Source organism: Pleurodeles waltl, chromosome 5 (genome assembly GCF_031143425.1).
Source record: "Pleurodeles waltl isolate 20211129_DDA chromosome 5, aPleWal1.hap1.20221129, whole genome shotgun sequence".
NCBI lineage: Eukaryota > Metazoa > Chordata > Amphibia > Caudata > Salamandridae > Pleurodeles > Pleurodeles waltl.
Window position 1 is genome coordinate 1,134,095,598 of NC_090444.1, and position 19,187 is coordinate 1,134,114,784.

Here is a 19,187-nt window from a genome sequence, read left to right on the forward strand (position 1 = left end):
GCCTCCTCATCTTCACTGTCCACAGTTTCCACTGCTGCCATATGGCCATATCCAGCCTCCGCCTCCTGCAGAAAAGGTACCTGGCGGCGCAAGGCAAGGTTGTGCAAAATACAGCATGCCACGATGATCTGGCAGACCTTCTTCGGTGAGTAGCACAGGGATCCACCTGTTAGATGGACGCATTGAAACCTGGCCTTCAGGAGGCCGAAGGTACATTCTATAATCCGCCTTTTTCGCCCATGTGCCTCATTGTAACGTTCTTCTGCCCTTGTCCTGGGATTCCTCACAGGTGTCAGTAGCCATGAGAGGTTGGGGTAACCAGAGTCACCTGCAAATCTGGAGGGACAACTGTTAGCCACACACTCACCCTTATGGCCCACACCATACCCATACACCAACATCCACTTAAATTTCTGAACACTTGTTCATTTCGCCGGTGGGTACAAATGCTATATGTTTCCCATCTATTGCCCCAATGATGTTGGGGATGTGTCCCATTGCATAGAAGTCAGCTTTCACTGTGTCCAAATCCTCCACCTGGGGGAAAACGATGTAGCTGCACATGTTTGTAAACAGGGCAGACAACACTCTGGTCAGCACTATTGAGAACATTGGCTGTGACATTCCTGCTGCCAAGCCCACTGTCACTTGGAAAGAACCAGTTGCCAGGAAATGGAGCATAGATAGCACTTGCACAAGAGGGGGGATCCCAATGGGGTGACAGATAGCAGATATAAGATCAGGCTCCAGTTGGGCACACAGCTCTGTGATAATCTGTCAAGTCTATAGGTGAGGATAATGTGCCTGTCCTCCATTGTTGCCAAGTTCACCAGGGGCCTGTACACGGGGGGATGTCTCCATCTCCTATTAAGCCGCAGCGGTTGCAATCTATGAGGCAAAGGAGTGAGTAGTTGGTCATTATCTGTACATTCTAACCACTACAGAGCAATGCATTTTGTGATTGTTGCAATATCGTGGTGGGATATGTCCATAATGTGTATTTGTGAACTGTGACGCAGTTAGGATCCATGTCCTGCCCCCCCTCTGAAATGGCATCCACCTTTCTTGTATGGAGGGACAGGTGGAAATGAGGTAATTCTGCTGACGTTGTGCGCCGTTGCAGTAGGCGGTTGAGAACTGCCGTGCAACTCCTCATTGGTTATCATAGGGCCTTATGGGGTACAGTGGCCAATGGTGATCTACGCCGGTGGTGACGGTACGCACCGCCGCGGACATGACTGCCATTTTCTATCTGTTCACTCACTTGCTACCTGACCTTCAACAGAAGAGGACCTACACTGCATGTGCTGCTGTGACCTGTGTCTGGAACCGACCATGGCTAATGTCACTGGGGAAAGGGCCCATGCCTTCACCTCAGCGGAGTTGGAGAGACTAGTGGATGGGGTCCTACCACAGTACCGACTGCTGTGTGGGCCTCCAGACCAACAGGTGAGTATACCGTGCATACTATGCATGCGACGTGAATATATGGAGTGGTATGTGTGCAGGACTCAGGTGGGGGGGGTGATTGGGCCCTGGAAAGCATGCTGCATGTATGCTGAGCCATGTCTGTGATAATGGGGATGGGAAGTGACATAGTGGGCAATGAGTGAAACAGGCAGGACGGTCGGACTAACACCTTTCTCTCTGAATATTTCCTCTGTAGGTCAGCGCCCATCAAAAGAATGGTATATGGTGTGTCATCGCCAAGGATGTGCAGACCCTGGGGGTCTACGGCAGGCGGAGCACCCACTGTCGGAAACGGTAGGAGGACCTGAGACGCTGGGCATGGAAGACAGCGGAGGCCCAGCTGGGGATGGCCTCCCAATGAGGAAGAGATGTCAGTCTAACCCTGACCCCCCTGATGGCCTGCATACTTGCAGTGGCCTATCCGGAGCTCGATGGGCGCATGGGGGCATCACAGCAGCAACAAGGGGGTGAGTACTGTGCCCTTCAGTACTACTTACGCCTGGTGGGGTGGTATCCGGCTGGGGCGTGTGGACCTGTGGGTGCCCCTAGACCAGGCCTGACATTGCAGAGTAGGTCCCATGATGGGCAGGGTTCCTATGTGAAAGTCCTCCAACCAAGCTAGTAGGCATCCACTACTGGGCAGGGCTCTGTGGGTCTCAGATATGCTGCAATTGGCGTTAGGTGTCATTATCCATAGCCTGGTGACTAGCATTGTGACTGGTAGTGAATTGTCTAATGCGTAGGGCTGTTCCCTGTGTGTGAGTGTGTTGTGTACGCCAACGGTGGTGTTGGTGCCGCCATTGACCATGTGTATCCTTTGTCTCTTCCCCCCACATTTTGTTTTGTCACCCTGTCCTTATGTGCATTAGCATCCTCTGGCGGAGGAGCAGAGGCATCGGCAACGGAGGGAGCTGCATCCCACAGGACCCAGGAGGCCAAGTCCACCGATGGTGAGGGCACCAGTGGGATGGAGGGCAAGGGGAGCACCACGGCAGAGACTGAAGGGGACAGTTTGGACACGGACACCTCCTCCGATGGAAGCTCCCCTGTGCCAGCATCTCCCACCCAGCAGCCCCTCAGCGAGTTTCCCGTGCCTGCTCATCCAGAAGTGTGGGCATCTCCTTTGCCCCAGGCACCTCAGGCCCTGCCCCAGTCAGCCCTGCTGCCCTGAGTGAGGAGGCTATTGACCTCCTGCGATCCATCTCTGTTTGGCAGTCAACCATTGTGAATGCCATCCAGGGGCTGGCAGCCCAAATGTGACAGACCAATGCATTCCTAGTGGGCATTCACACTGGCTTGGTGGCCCAACAGAGATCAATCCAGGTTCTGGCCTCCTCTCTGATGGCAGCCATTGTCCCTGCTTCCACCGTCACACCCTCAAACTTTCTCTACCCAATCCCATTCCCCTCAACCCCAACCTATCCCAAGCACACATGCAGACAAGCATGCACACAGGACAACACACAAGAGTGGACATGGCAAACACAAGCACCACACATCATCCCACAGGCACTCACACAAACACCATCCAGATGCAGACATACCAACATCCACTGCCTCCACTGTGGCCCCCTCCTCCTCCTCGTCCACCTCCCTCTCAGTTGCGTCTCCAGTCACACCTGCATGCACTACATCCTCATCCACTACCATCATCACCAGCACACCTGTCAGAGCAGACACCTCACTAGAAGTCACCACCCTCATATCCATGCACACATCCCCTGTGTCCTCATCCACTGTGTCTGTGCCCCCTCCTCCCAAAGTACACAAACGCAAGCACTGAGACACCCAACAGCCATCCACCTCACAACAGCATCCAGCCCATGCACCTGCACCCAAACACAGCAGACTGACACCTCCTACAACCACCCCCACTTCCTCCACTCCCAAACCATTTCCCTCTTCCAGCCCCAATGACCCTAAGAAGCTTTTCCTCTCCACCGTTGACCTGTTCCCTCCCCCTCCCCCCGTCCTTCACATCCGGCCAGGGTGGTCAAAACCCAGGCAAGTACCTCAGCCACCCAGTCCACAGGCACGGTAGTGTCCCCAGCAACTCAAGGTGGGAAAGGATCCTGGCCACCAGCCAGCCAGATGCAAAGGGTGCCTGGCCCAAGTGCTGCAGGAAGGAAGGGCAAGGAGGCAGCCCCAAGTGCTGCAGGAAAGAAGGACAATGAGCCAACCCCAGCTGCTGGCAGTAAGAGCAAGGGGCCTGCACCAGCAGACAGGGAGAACAAGGGGCCTGGTGCTGGGACTCCATGGTGGTGCAGCCGTCCGAAGCTGCAGGGGATGGGCTGGAGCCTCCCACCACCACTGCCAGCACCGCCACCAGCAGCAGCATCCCCAATGGGCAGCCATCCGAGGCTGCAGGGAATGGGCTGGAGCCTCCCCCACCACTACCAGCACCGCCACCAGCAGCAGCAGCCCCAGTGGGCAGCCGTCCACTTCCAGCTCCACCAGCAGCACCACCACTGCCACGACTAAACAGCCGTCACCGCTGGCAGACAGTGCGTAGTCCTGCGTCCATGGGCTGGTGCGCAGACTGGCCCCTGGAAATCCTGTGGGTATGACCCCCAGCTGAGAGACTGTGACCTTGCACTCCCCAAGATCTGCATCACAGGGCACAATGCCCCCTCCAGAACCAGTGGAGAAGCCTTCCACTCACCCCATCCTCCCCAGGATGAAGCTCACTGGGCACGATGCCCCCTCCAGAACCAGTGGAGAAGCCAACCACTTGAAAGACTGTGGCCTTGCACTCCCCAGGACAGAGTAATGGGCATGTTGTCCCCTCCAGAGCATGTGGGCAAGTCACCCACTTGAGAGACTGTGGCCTTGTACTCTCCAGGACAGAGCAATGGGCATGCTTCCCCCTCCAGAGGCAGTGGGCAAGTCACCCACTTGAGAGACTGTGGCCTTGCATTCCCCAGGACACAGCAATAGGCATGTTGCTCCCTCCTGGACCAATAGCGTTGTACCATCTTCCGGCTGAGGTGCCTCCCAATTCCCCGTTCCCCTGAGGTACCTGGTTATTTTTGACCTGATGTCCCAGCAGTGTTCTCTCTGTGTTGTTGCAGGAGTGAGGTGGGGCCTTGGACTTTGTGATGTGGCCCTTTGGCCCACAGACATTGAGGACTGGGCAGTGTCCCTTGCATTGTAAATATGTATATGCTTTTTTATTTGAATGCACGTATTTCAACTATATTTATCTTATTACACACTTTTTACTCTATAGTAGTTGTCCTTGCATTATTCCTGAAGAGTACGGGGTGGATAAGTTATGTAACTGCATCTGCTTGTGTGTATGGTGTTGGGGCGGGGTGTTGCATGTGTGTGTCACTCTCTTTTTTCTCCCCCTCCCCTGTGTGCTAGGCGGCTGTACTCACCAAGGTCGTCTTTGCCGTCGTTGGTGTTCGCAGTGGGGCAGGACGTAAAACAACATCTGAGAGACATACAACTCGGGCTCCATGGTGGCGTGGTTGTTCCCTGGGTCTCCAGAGGTGAGTCGTTTCCCTTCTGAGTAGTGTTTCCGCCAGGCTTTTTATGTCATTGGTACCGCCCCAGAAAAGGTGGTGGTTAGGTGTGGCATATTACTGCGGGCAGAACATTGTCTTCCGCCTGGCTGTTGGCGGTTACCGCCGTGGTGCTTGTTGATTCCGCCATGGCGGTCAGTGTGCTAAAGTGGCTGTCTGTCTGAGCTGTTTCTGCCGTGGTCATAATCCCACATGTATTACCGCCGGCCTGTTGGCGATATTAATGCCACTTTATCACCGACCGCCAGGGTTGTAATGAGGGCAAAAGTGCCCAGAATCCTAAAGTTAAAAAAAAACGAGGTCAGAAAATGAGGAGGAGGAAGGGAAAAAGTTCAGAGAGGGACATTTTCTAACACCTGGTCTTCGCCCAGGCATGCATCTGGGCACGTCCTGTGCAGCAGGAGCCTGCAGGTCCTTTGCAAGCGCCTCCGGGTGCGAAAATGGGGAGGCGGCCCTCCTGCTGAGGATGTGCCTGGGGCTTGAAGTCCTTGGCCTCTGCCTGCAATCCACCAAAGCGTCCCTTAAGAACTACCTACAATATACTTTATATAACACAGAGATGGGCAAAATGCATATTAAACCATAAGCACATTTGAGAAAGCCGGTACATTTTGGATGTCATGTAGTCAGTCAAAGTTTGTGACCCTATTTGATTTGCTGCAAGGGATATAAAAATACTGAGAGTCAAGCTATTTTGTGATGCATTCCTTCTCTAGGGTGTAGTGTATCCAGAATGCAACTTTTGGGAGGGGAATGTTGCCTGCATGGGATACAATCATGGCCCCTCCCCTACTTGCCCACCTGTGAGTATCTTGTCTCTTGGTTTCTGGATTTTTGGCTCCAGCCTCAAGCTAATCTAGCATCTGTGCAAAGGCCTAGACTTAACTTTGTCAATAGTCTGCTCCTGGACTTGTCCTGGACGTGGAGGGATCCACCAAACAAGCATTCAATAGTGATAGAGTACTACTGTCACTGTCACAGGTTCATGCATTTAACATGGTGGTGGCATCATACTGTATTTTGGAGTGAACCTAGTGTGACCAGCCATTTTTACCTGCATCACAAGAATAAGAGCTTACTATCTCAATTGTGTAAATGTTTTGCTGTTAACAAGGGACCCTGAATCCTAGCACCAAGATCCTAAACTGTCAACATCAGGACAGTGCACGCTCTACGGGCGACTAAAATGCAAAAAAACAGTCTTTATGCAAAGGCATAATTCATGCATTCTGTTTATATGCAGTTTGTTAACCTTTTGCATTGCAGATTTTAACCTTTAAAACCACTATTAATGATGTTTGTAATAACTGTTCATTTACAAGGTATTGCTGCAGGCTTACTGAGTGTGTCAGGGTGTGGTCCCTTTCTAGGACCTTCTAGAAGCTCTCCCTGCCCCATGACTGGGTGTGGTCTGTGGGCTGGGCTTGACTCTATATAAGGGAGTCAGCCCAGCTCCACGTGCTCACTATTCAGAGGTCCTGGTGCAGAGCAGCAGCAACTTCCTGAGCTTCGGTCCCGGAGGCCTACAATGATATCTCCAGGCCTGCCCTCATTATATTGACGATCCTTTAGCAGGGCGGTAAGGCAGAGGTCGGGCTGGGCCCCCGACCCCCGTTTTCAAAGACATTCGAGTTTTTGGGCCTAGTTGTGAAACTCCTTGTGTGCGTGATTGTGTTTTCATGACATTTACATATTCTTGTTTAAATCCGCAAGGTGCGCCATTCTGGGATATGATTCTTGACACTCAGATCGGCAACAGGGTGCGCAATCATTTCATGATATTTGCATTGTGTATTTCGAATCAGCAAAGTGCGCGATTAATTTCCTGGCATTTAACTTTGACATTCAGATCGGCAACAGTGTGCGCGATCATTTCATGATATGTGCATTGTGTATTTCGACTCGGCAAGGTGCGCGATTCATTTCCTGGTATTTATCTTTGACAATCAGATCGGCAACAGTGTGCGCGATCATTTCATGATATTTGCATTGTGTATTTCGAATCGGCAAGGTGCGTGATTAATTTCCTGGCATTTAATTTTGACATTCAGATCGGCAACAGTGTGCGTGATCATTTCATGATATTTGCATTGTGTATTTCGAATCGGCAAGGTGCACGATTCATTTCCTCACATAAAAACTCTTGACATTCAGATCAGCAGTGTGCGGGATCATTTCATTACATTAGCATTGTGAAACTTCGAATCAGCAGCAAGGTGCGCAATTCTTTTCTGGCAGTAAAACTCTTGATTTTCATATCGGCTGTGCGCGCGATCTTTTCATGGCATTGAATACCTTGGTGTGCAGTGTTTGTTGAGGTGCACACATTTATCCTGAGCTTTTGGTTTTCTCGAAACGCTTAATTCAAAGTGTGGCATTCTTTGTGCTAATTAAGCTCCTAGTACATTTCCTGTTGTTTTTTCATGGAATGTTCAGATAGCCTTTGTTCTCCTGTAAAAATGCAATGTTTATCCTGAAACTATTTTAAAGAAGGTTCTTGTATTCTAGACAGTATATATTTCCTGAAAACCTCAAATGAAACATTGTATTAACCTATTCATGATTTTTCCAGGTACCTATATTTCTTGAGGCCTAGTTATAGTCATGTCCTAAGTTATCCATGATTACAGTATAAGAATTCTTAGAACCATAGTCTCTTGAAAGTCAATGTGATTATACCTTGACATTGTGTTGTTTAACCTCTTGCTTCCTACAGGTCTCCTTCCCAGCTGTTCCCTACCTAATCCCCTTTTCCCCCACTTGAACTCACTCAGGTTCTGTGGTATTTTGGAGCTGACTTGTGGTGGACATGTTAGGAACATGTGCAGGCCCCGAGGATCTGGTCTCCCTGACATAAGCACCTGGATGCATTCACACAGTAAAAGTCTATGAATGAACTAGAGTGGACCATGTCTGCAGGTTACATTTTGGAAACAGTGGCCTGTAATATGGAATGTCTGAAGGATGGCCACTCCCATGAAAAGACAGAGTGTTGGCCTACAGAAAGCTTGAAAATATACATCTGACCTGCTTTGAGGAAACATATCTCACAGGCCAGAGCTTAAAAAGGTTTCCAAAAGGTGGAAGGGCAAGTGCTTTGCACTCGTGCTTTGGGTATGCAAGGAGTCCTCCAATATAGATCACTTTAGTGGGTCCCATTTCTGGTGCACTGCACCATAATTAATCCAGAAGGCACATTTGTGGTTGTGGAGGGACTCTTGCATGGGGAACTGCTGGCAGCACTGAGAAGCTTTGCACCAAATATAAATCAGGTTATATTCCTGGACACGCAGTTGCTGGCTTTTGTTCATGATTATCAGGCACCAGGTATCTGAGGAGGTCCTTTAATTGTACACGTAATACTGATCTGGATTGTGTAGGAAAGTACCATCTTCCTTGGCCTGTTACCCCCATTTGTACCTGTATGTCAGTATTGTTTTGCCTTTCTCACTGGGATCCTGTTGGTCAGGACCCCAGTGCTCATCATTTATGGCCTAATGTGTGTGTCTATGTAGTGCTTAACTGTGTCACTGAGGCTCTGCTAATCAGAACCTCAGTGCTTATGCTCTCTCTGCTTTTAAATTTGTCACTGTAGGCTAGTTACCAATTTCAATTGGCACACTGGATCCCCCTTATAAGTCCCTAGTATATGGTACCTAGGTACCCAGGGCATTGGAGTTCCAGGAGATCCATACGGGCTGCAGCATTTCTTTTGCCACGCATAAGGAGCTCAGACAAACCCTTACACAGGACTGCCTTTGCAGCCTGCGTGAAATAGTGCACACACTATTTCACAGCCATTTTCACTGCACTTAAGTAACTTATAAGTCACCTATATGTCTAACCTTCACTTGCTGAAGGTTAGGTGCAAAATTACTAAGTGTGAGGGCACCCTTGCACTAGCAAAGGTGCCCCCAACATAGTTCAGGGCCATTTCCCCTGACTTTGTGAGTGCGGGGACGCCATTACACGCATGCACTACATATAGGTTAATACCTATATGTAGCTTCACAATGGTAACTCCGAATATGGCCATGTAACATGTCTAAGATCATGGAATTGTCCCCACATTCCAAATCTGGTATTGGGCAGTCAATTCCATGCATCCTGGGGACTCCACCATGGACCCCCAGTACTGCCAAACCAGCTCTTTGAGGCTTGCACTGCAGCTACAGCTGCTGCCACCTCACAGACAAGGTTCTGCCCTCCTGGGGTCTGGGCAGCCCAGTCCCAGGAAGGCAGAACAAAGCATTTCCTCTGAGAGTAGGGTGTTACACCCTCTCCATTTGAAAATAGGTGTTACAGGCTGGGGAAGGGTAGCCTCCCCCAGCCTCTGGAAATGCTTTGAAGGGCACAGATGGTGCCCTCCTTACATAAACCAGTCTACACCGGTTCAGGGACCCCTTGTCCCCTGCTCTGGCACGAAACTGGACAAAGGAAAAGGGAGTGACCACTCCCCTGTCCATCACCTCTCCAGGGGTGGTGCCCAGAGCTCCTCCAGTGTGTTCCAGACTTCAGCCATCTTGCTTTGCAAGGTGTGGGGGCACTCTGAAGGGCTCTGAGTGGCCCGTGCCATCAGGTGATGTCAGAGACCCCTCCTGATAGGTCCTTACCTGATAAGGTAGCCAATCCCCCTCTCAGGGTTATTTAGGGTCTCTCCTGTGGGTTCTCTTCAGATCCTGCTTGCAAGGTTCCTTCAGGAATCCTCTGCAACAACTTCAGCATCCTCTGACCTCAGATCAATCGCAGCCTGCTCCAAGAAACGCTGTAACTGCATAAAAGTATCTACAAGAGATACTTTTCTTCAGCAACCACAGCTCCAAGTCAGCAACTGTAACAGTTTCCTTGGTGTGCACGCTCTGAGCCCCGTCTTCATCCTGCACCAGAAGGGCTGAAGAAATTTCCCATGGAGTGACAGAGTCACTCCCCTGCTCAAAGCAGGCACCTTCCTAGATGACGACCGGTACCCTTGGACTCCTCTCACAGTGACAAACATGCTCCTAAGGACACAGATGGTGGACATCATCGACTGTCCTGAGGTCCTGCTGATGCAATTTGTAGGAGATAAGACCTTGCCTTCCCTGAGAGCGACAGTACCCCTGTGTACCACGTCTTCTTCACCTCCTGAGGCCTCTGTGCACTCTTTACAAAATTCCTTCATGCACAGCCTGTCCCAGGTCCCCAGCACTCCGACCTGTGATGCTCAACTCGCTGAGTTGTTCTCCGGCGGTGTGGGACCTTCTTTTGTTGTGCTGCATCAACTGTGTTTTGCACCTCCTTTGTCCCCAGATCCTGTGACTCCCGGGGGTTCTGGCTGGCATCCTGAGGGCTCTCTAAAGTGCTGAGAGCCCCCTCTTCCTCTTCACACAGAGTTGAGGCCCCCAGGTCCCTTCTGGGTCCATCCAGTGCCATTTTGACGCAAAATGCACTTTTGTCGTAGCCAAGGCTTGTTGACGACTTCCAACATGAAATCACATCTGCAATTATGTCCATGTCATGAGACATCCTTTGCATCATGCAGGAACCCACTGACATCTTGCTAGGGTGCATTCCTAACCAGGGACTCTACTTTTGCACCCTCTTCTGGGTTGGCAGGGGCTCCTGTCCTTCCTGGAACTTCTTTTGACTTCTGGACTTGGTCTCCTTCCTTTTCCGGTCTTCTGGTTCCAGGAATCTAGCAGTTGTTCTTTGCAGACTTGGTTGGTTGCTGTAAAATCCCAATCACGAGGTGTAGTGTGTCCTAAGGAAACATGCAGTACTTTACTCCTGCTTTTCTGGGCTCTGGGGTGGGCTAATTTACTTACCTTTGCTGTAGTCTTACTCTCCCAGCGATTCTACACACTCTACACTTGTCTAGGGGGCAATTCGTGATTTGCATTCCACTGTCTTAGTTTATGGTTTGTGTTGCCCCTAGACCTATTCTCTTCCATTCCATTCTATAGCATTTCCTATTGTTTGCATTGTTGTTTTGACTACTTACTTGTTTAATTTGGGTGTCTATTGTATACATTATGTATAATACTTACCTCCAGAAGAAGTACTGTTTCTAAGATATTTTTGGTACTGTGTCACCCAAATAAATACCTTTATTTTTGGTAACACTGAGTATTGTCTTTACTTGTGTATAAGTACTGTGTAACTATAAGTGGTATTGCATGAGCTTTGCATGTCTCCTAGTTCAGCCTAAGGTGCTCTGCTATAGCTATCTCTATCAGCCTAAGCTGCTAGAACACTACTACTTCACTAATAAGGGATAACTGGACCTAGTATAAGGTGTAAGTACCCAAGATACCCACTACAAACCCATCCAGCCTCCTACAAATTGTTCTAGCCTGCCATTGCTAAACATTGCAGGACTTATGTAAATGCAACATTTTCAGAAATGGGTGAAGTGAAGGTGACTCTGTGAGATGTGGAAACCCCTAGTCAAGGGAATACTTGTTCTATTCTACAGTTCACCAAGTACATTCTATTATTCAGTTGATGCTGTTCAATGAAGTAATGAGGCTGAACATACCTGATGGTGAGTACCTGGGGCACACGCTGAGCAAAACATGCTTAAAACTGTTACAACCTGGAAAGGGGGTAGTAAGCGAGTGCAAAAATTGAATTTTTGGACCGAGGCATTATTGAAATGCCTTTCAGGGAACGCTAAGCACATTGTAGGAAATCTGCCTTGTTCTGCATAGTAACCCCATATTTTTTGCCTTTTGCAGGACGCTATATTTCTGTTAGTGTTAGGACTTTGTTTACTTTAACCCTGCTAACCAGTGGCAAAGTGCTTGTACTATCCATTTCAATATGATGAAAATGGCATAGTAGTAATTGGTATATTTACATTATATATATATCCCTTGTAAGTTAAATGTCAACAGTGGACTGCAGCACCTATTGGGCCATCCAGTACAGTGAGAGTGCAAGAAATGGCTTCAGGCCTTTTGCAGCCTGACTGCACCAATTTAAAAGCTTTAGTTCACCCATCTAAAATAAACCAATTTGACAGGTCAAAACCTCCCTCTTAAATATTAATAAATCACCTTTATGTTGGCCTTGTAGTCGACAAGGCAGAGTTCGTAATTTTTTTAAGTAGTATACATAGAAATTTAATGGTAACATGTCCTTACAGTGACAGACCAAATGCTATTTTTCAGTGTAGCTGACCTAACTGTCCTCCATAGAAAACCAGAGTAAAGATTTTAAATCCTAATACTGTACTCAGGAATGGGACAAGCTAGAAAATTAATTGAACAACTGTTTTCTAAAATCAAATGAAATAGTGAATTTAGATTTTTTGAATAAATATTTATAAAAAATAACTTCGAGAAAGCTACCTTTTCTGCCTGAAATTCCTAAATGGTAATTTGTCTTTTTTCTCAATCTTCCCGCGGCCAGAGATTATCATTTGAATAGGTGTGATGCTGCACACTGCTTAATTTCTCCTTCTGTGATGTTCGGGTTGCACGTTTTGTATGACCTACCTTCTTAACTGATTGCTGACTTTTATTGAAAACAGAATGAAAGAAGACAACTAATTTTTATGGGTCCACAATAATGGCACAAATGTACTTCACAGAATCCACTAAATGTGTTCACTAAGTGATTTGTCTTCCGACGCAAGTGAAGGTAGTTAACAGTCATTGTCCCTGCTAACTGTGTGACAATCTCAAAGTATCTGAGGATTCCTCTTGTGCAGTCTTTTAACCTACTTAGGTGACTGCCAGTTTCTTAACTGTGAGAGTTACATTTTTGTTTGTAGTTAAAATGCACTTATTAACTTTTACTTCTGATTTAGACACTGTAGCATGCATAAGGTGGAGGACTAAAATGTTGGTATGTACTGTATCTGAGAGTGAATCTGAACCAGGAAGCCAAGACTTCCCTTAAGCAACCTAAACTGCTTCCAACCTTCAAAATAATTATTTAAATAGGATTGCCAGGGGCCTAGACTATTTGCAAGTATCCCTCACATCAGCTCTTGTGTGTGTGATGCAACACCTGAAGTGGCCAAGAGTACAACCAGATATCGTCCCTTGTACAGTGTGCCACAGGATCCACATTTTTCTCCACTGACGAGGTCTAATAGGCTGGAAAACCAGTCTGGGAATGCTTGTGTTTCTATCTGGAGAGGGTCTCATGTTGCAGAGTGGGATGGGCAGGTCCCATTAGAAGCAGGGTCAGTATTGACTTGCATATAGTGGGCCTTTGTCCAGACCGAGTGAAAAAATGATGGATTTCAATGTTACCCAGATCAATTGCCACTGTTTCAGACTTTTTGTCAGCATTTATCTAATCACCTTTATTGGGTTCAATATTAATGCAACCACTACCCTGCCTCTGTTATTTTGTGGGAGTACTGCTTTGTGAAAGACTGTTCACAACATTTTCTTTATTAAGAAACCTGCCTGTTTATTGCTCCAGGTGGTCTACCATACACCCCATGCTAGGAAATCTGCAGTCAATGATTGAAGACCAACTATACATAAGAACATTCGTTTTTGGGAGGTACCCTCTCTTTGAAATGCCCAATGTTCATCCCCAACAAAGTGCGGGACACTTATACACCCAATCGGTGTTACAGTAGGTAGGATATGTGGTGGCATGCGGAGTAGATCTATTTTGTGTCTTGTAGGGGCAGATTTATGGAAAGTGGTGCTGCACTGAGTGCAGTGCCACTTTCCCTGCGCCATTTAGCACCCACCTACTGCCGCCATGTGTGCACTGTATTTAAAATACGGCGCACCATGGAGCATGGTAGGGGGCAATGGCATAATTTCTCATGACGCTATTGATGTACTCTGCAGGAGTAGTGCCAAAATATTGGAGATACTCCTGCAGAATACATAGGGCCTCATTCTAAAGAATGGACGCCTCCTTTTAATGGCTGCTCTTGAGCAGGCGTTAAAAGTGTCATACAAAATGGCGCAAGGGAAGCTCAAAGATTTCCTTACACCATTTTTCTGGCTCCCCTAATGGCGGAACACCCCCTTTGCATACATTATGCCTGGTGCAGGCATAATGTATCGCAAAGGGTTACAGAGTGGCGCAATGCATGCATTGTGCCACTCTGTAAATAAGCTGCGGGCATTTTGGCCTTGTTGGGCCGCATTAACTTAAAAAATAATGATGTAAATGTGGTGCAAGGTGGCGCTAGGGCATTAGAAATATGCCCCATAGTGTCTACAGAAGCCCTTTCCCTATATTATTACATGTTGCTGCACATTTAGGCCTATATTTATACTTTTTGACGCACAACTGCGCCAACGCAGTTGTGCGTCAAAAATATTAACGCCGGCTAACGCCATTCCAAAGCGCCATGCGGGCGCCTTATTTATTGAATGACGTTAGCCGGCGCTGCGGACTGGTGTGCGTCAAAAAAAATGACTCACACCAGGCAGCGCCGGCGTAGTGGAAAATGGAGCTTGGGCGTCAAAAAATGGGGCAAGTCAGGCTGAGTCAAAATTTTGGCCTCAACCCGATTTGCGCCATTTTTTTTTACGCCCAACCTCCATTGAAATGACTCCTGTCTTAGCAAAGACAGGAGTCATGCCCCCTTGCCCAATGGCCATGCCCAGGGGACTTATGTCCCCTGGGCATGGTCATTGGGCATAGTGGCATGTAGGGGGGCACAAATCAGGCCCCCCTATGCCACAAAAAAAAAAAGGAAAAAAATACTTACCTGAACTTACCTTAACTTCCCTGGGATGGGTCCCTCCATCCTTGGGTGTCCTCCTGGGGTGGGCAAGGGTGGCAGGGGGTGTCCCTGGGGGCATGGGAGGGCACCTCTGGGCTCCTTCTGAGCCCACAGGTCCCTTAACGCCTGCCCTGACCCAGGCGTTAAAAAACAGCACCCATCAGGCTGGGCGCCGTTTTTTAAGGCCTGCCCACTCCTGTGCGTCAAAATGACATCACAGTATAAATAAGGCGCACAGGCCTTAAAGTCATTTTTTGGAAGGGAACGCCTACCTTGCATATAATTAACGCAAGGCTGGTTCCCCCTTCCAAAAAATGTCGCACATGGGGGAACTTTGACGCCCGCTGCGTCGGACGTCAAAGTATAAATATGGGGCAGGGTTTGCGCCGAATGTGCGTCAAAAATTTTGATGCACATTCGGCGCAAACAGAGTATAAATATGGCCCTTACCTTTACAGGCTACACAATGTTATTCTACTATAATCCTGGACTTATGCTGAGCAAAATCAATACTGTTATACAGAAGCAATCCATTTTAAAGGATAGAAAATATTGATAGGAAATGTGTAGAGCTTGCTTTATAATTTAGAAGTGTATAATGTGCTATAGCTTCTGGGTGCATATAAAATGTATAGATTGCAAGCCATCAACAGGTATGACTAGAGAGTCTGCATACTGATTCTGAAACACACGCAGTCTTATTATGCTCAAAAGTTAAACCGCCAATGACATCAGCACTTGTTGTGACTCAGCAACAAGGCTCCACTTATACACGTTTGTCCTCTTCCCTCACTGGTACATGTAATGGTGAGATATGTTAGCAGATGCTGCCAAAGATGTTACCTGGACGTTTGTTGTGAGGCGGTAGGGAAAGTCTTGGCAGTGATCAGTAATGGGAAGGGGTAGTGCACGTGATCTGTACACAATAATACACAGGGAAGCAGCATCTTAGAAGCAAACATGGGAAACATCCTTTTTTACTACTTTTTTTTCCCGAAAGTCGTGGTTAACAAAAGCGCAACAACGCTTTTTTTAACCACGACTCCGGTTTTTTGTGCCTTAACTACGTATGTTCTGAACAACGAACATGCGTGGTTAAGGTACAAAGAAGGGAGTTGGCGAAGGTAAGTGGTGGGTTTAGGTTTTGGGGAGGGGGTGGGGGGTCAGGGGGTTTTAGGTTTTGGGGTGGGGTTGGGGGGTTGGGCGTTTTTGGTTTTGGGGAGTGGGTGGGGGGTCAGGGGGTTTTAGGTTTTAGGGTGGGGTTGGGGGTGTGGGGCGTTTTTGGTTTTGGGGAGTGGGTGGGGGGTCAGGGGGTTTTAGGTTTTAGGGTGGGGTTGGGGGGTGGGGCGTTTTTGGTTTTGGGGAGTGGGTGGGGGGTCAGGGGTTTTAGGTTTTAGGGTGGGGTTGGGAGGGTGGGGCGTTTTTGGTTTTGGGGAGTTGGTGGAGGGTCAGGGGGTTTTAGGTTTTGGGGTGGGGTTGGGGGGTGGGGTGTTTTTGGTTTTGGGGAGTGGGTGGGGGTCAGGGGGTTTTAGGTTTTGGGGTGGGGTTGTGGGGGTGCGGCGTTTTTGGTTTTGGGGAGTGGGTGGAGGTCAGGGGGTTTTAGGTTTTAGGGTGGGGTTGGGGGGGGTGGGGCGTTTTTGGTTTTGGGGAGTGGGTGGGGGTCAGGGGGTTTTAGGTTTTGGGGTGGGGTTGGGGGGGTGGGGTGGGGTAAGGGATGTAGGGTGAATGGTGCCTATTGCTAATGATTTTATCAGGAATGCCTTTACAACGAAATATCGTTGTTAAGGCATTCGTGGTAAAATCATTAGTAGTAGCAACGAGGTCGGTGTTCCGACCTCGTTGTTAAGGCAGTAGTTGTTTTTTAATTCGTTGTTTCGTCGTACAATCGCAAACATATCATTGTTAATACTCTACATTGGTGATCGATTTCAAATGGAGAAAGTGCTAGGGGTGTGCAGTGTTGCAAAGATGTGTACATTTTATGAAGTTGTGAGCGTGCAAAGCTTTAACAAGGGGCATTGTGGTGGAAATAGCAACAGAATTACACTTTGTGGAAGAAATAACTGCAAACAATTTAACTTTTTGCATGATTGTAATCACAGAAATATTTTTGGCAGAAACCTTCACCAATATGAAAAGTTGTGGGAATAGAGAAAATTCAAACATTTACAAAAGTGCCAGAGAGTATTGGCAACTGCCTGGTAAATAACAGAGAAACACCACTAATTACTCAGCCAAATTTCAATAATCGAGACTCTATATTATTTGGTTACAGACCTGGACAAAACTACACTATTTATCTGGTATGTTGAGAAATAATGTGAAATAAAGTGCAAAGTTAGTAATGCTTAAAGCGTGAAACTAATGCAAAATTGCAGTAGGCAATTGTTCTTAAACGTACTAGCCCTGCAAAGCTGACATTGAAGAAATTGCAGATTCTTAGGTCCCGTTCTGTTTCTGGGAGACGGACGCGTTCTCCCGAGATGCGCCTTTTTCTTCACAAGAGCCTTGAGAAAGCCCCGGCTTACGTGCCGTAAGGGGGCGAAACACGTGTTGGCTGATGGTCTTGTGTCGTTGCTTTAGACTCACCAACGATGTTAGGACGATGTTCCTAGGCTACTGTAAATAGACTCACAACTGACGGCATTTACATTGGATTGACGTTGTTCACAATAAACCTGAAATAAGAAGACTAGACTGACTCTTTATACAACCACTACGGATTCACCTTGTGTGTTTGGCCGGATGTTTTGTTTCGGACTCATTCTTCTATATTAATAATGTTGGAATCAAATTGCTCACAATGAATAAGGCATTTTGAGGATTAACCCGGAAACAATAATACTTTTGTCTGACTCTCATAATATTTTATTAGAGGGACTTTTCCACTATCAGACTTTATATTTGTTACTTTAGGAGGACTAGGGTCCAATGTCCTCCGGTTAAGTCCCTTCAGTTACCTCATTTAGGCATTTCATACAGAGAGCTAGTGTACTGGACCCCCTCCTTTTTTGGAGCTTTGTTTTTCCAGGAGGGCAGAAGCCTGTCTGTGAGGTGGCAGCAGCTGGGGATGCCTGGAAAGCCTCCGAAAGGCTGGTATGGCAGTATGGGGGGCCATAGTGAAGCCCCAGAGGGCATGGGATTGTGCAACCAATAATGGAATCAATATTGGGGTACAATTCCCAGTTGTTAGACACCTTACATGGCCATATTCGGAGTTACCTTTGTGAAGCCAAACATAGGTATTGACCTATGTCCAGTGCACATGTAAAATGGCGTCCCCGCACTCATGAAATCTGGGAAAATAAGCCTGGATGACATGGGGGCACCTCTGCTAGTGCAGGGTTGCCCTCACACACAGGTACTTTGCACCCAGCCTCCAGGGTCAGAAGACCTGATATAGGTGACTTATAAGTTACTTAAGTGCAGTGAAAATGGCTGTGAAATAGTGCATGCACTATTTCACACAGGCTGCATTGGCAGTCCTGTAGAAGCCTTTGCCTGGGCTCCCTCTGGGTGGCAAAATAAATGCTGCAGCCCATAGGGATACCCTGGAACCTCAATGCCCTGGGTACCTAGGTACCATATACTAGGGAGTTATAAGGGTGGAGCAGTATGCCAATTTGGAGTGAAATACTGAGTCACCAGTATGTAGTGACACATTTAGAAACAGAGAGAGCATGAGCACTGGAGTTCTGATTAGCAGGACTCAGTGACAAATTAGAAAACAGTGAAACACACTAACAAGCATGCCATAAACCATACGTACAGGGGTCCTGACTAGCCGGATCCCAGTGACACAATCAAAAACAAACTGACATCAGGCAGAAATCGGGGGTAACATGCCAAAAGGAGGGTACTTTCCTACAGTTGATGTTAGTGAGACCTATTGCACCAAGGTGAAGCTACATTGATTAAGGTGATTTCCAACTGGTCGAGATTTCAGTCTTGTGTGTATAAATCTTTCTGTTTGGAAACAGTCAGAGGATGTCACAACCTTAATATTCCAATTGATAAGTTATCTTGAGTTTCTTTAGAGAAGTAGACAATTTATTTGTTGTTATTCTGTTTGTTTTGAGTTGTGAAATTGTTGTATACGAGTAAATTATAAAGGAGGGTGAACTGCAAGGAGTAAGGAATCTCATCTGAGAGAGCTGCGCTGATATTGGATGGTTGGAGTGAAATGTCATGCTGTGGTTGGGTGACAAACTAGTTGACATATACTGAATTTTAATTAAGAAAGATTTGTTCTGTTTTTACTTGATATTGTTGATTTATTCAACAATGTGAAATGTTTTAAGAATTTCAGGAGTTTTATGAGAGGAAATAGTGGAATCCCAGTACGGGAACGTAAAGAAACACTGCCCGCGGGTACACCAGTGCACTGTCTGTCAACAAATGTATATGAGTTGAAACCACTTCCTATACTTACACAGTATGAAGCATTACACTTTTAGGGGAAGACAGCACATGTTAAGGAGAGAGAGAGAGAGAAGTAC

At 47.4% G+C, this 19,187-nt stretch overlaps 1 protein-coding gene across 1 annotated transcript in view; it reads right to left on the reverse strand.

Annotated features, from left to right (window-relative positions):
- Positions 1-19,187, reverse strand: part of LOC138297360 (amine sulfotransferase-like) — a 363,813-nt gene that overhangs the window by 140,659 nt on the left and 203,967 nt on the right. Inside the window, exon 5 of the mRNA XM_069236753.1 lies at positions 13,053-13,094. Coding sequence (XP_069092854.1) covers positions 13,053-13,094 — 42 coding nt within the window. The remainder of the gene's footprint in view (positions 1-13,052; positions 13,095-19,187) is intronic.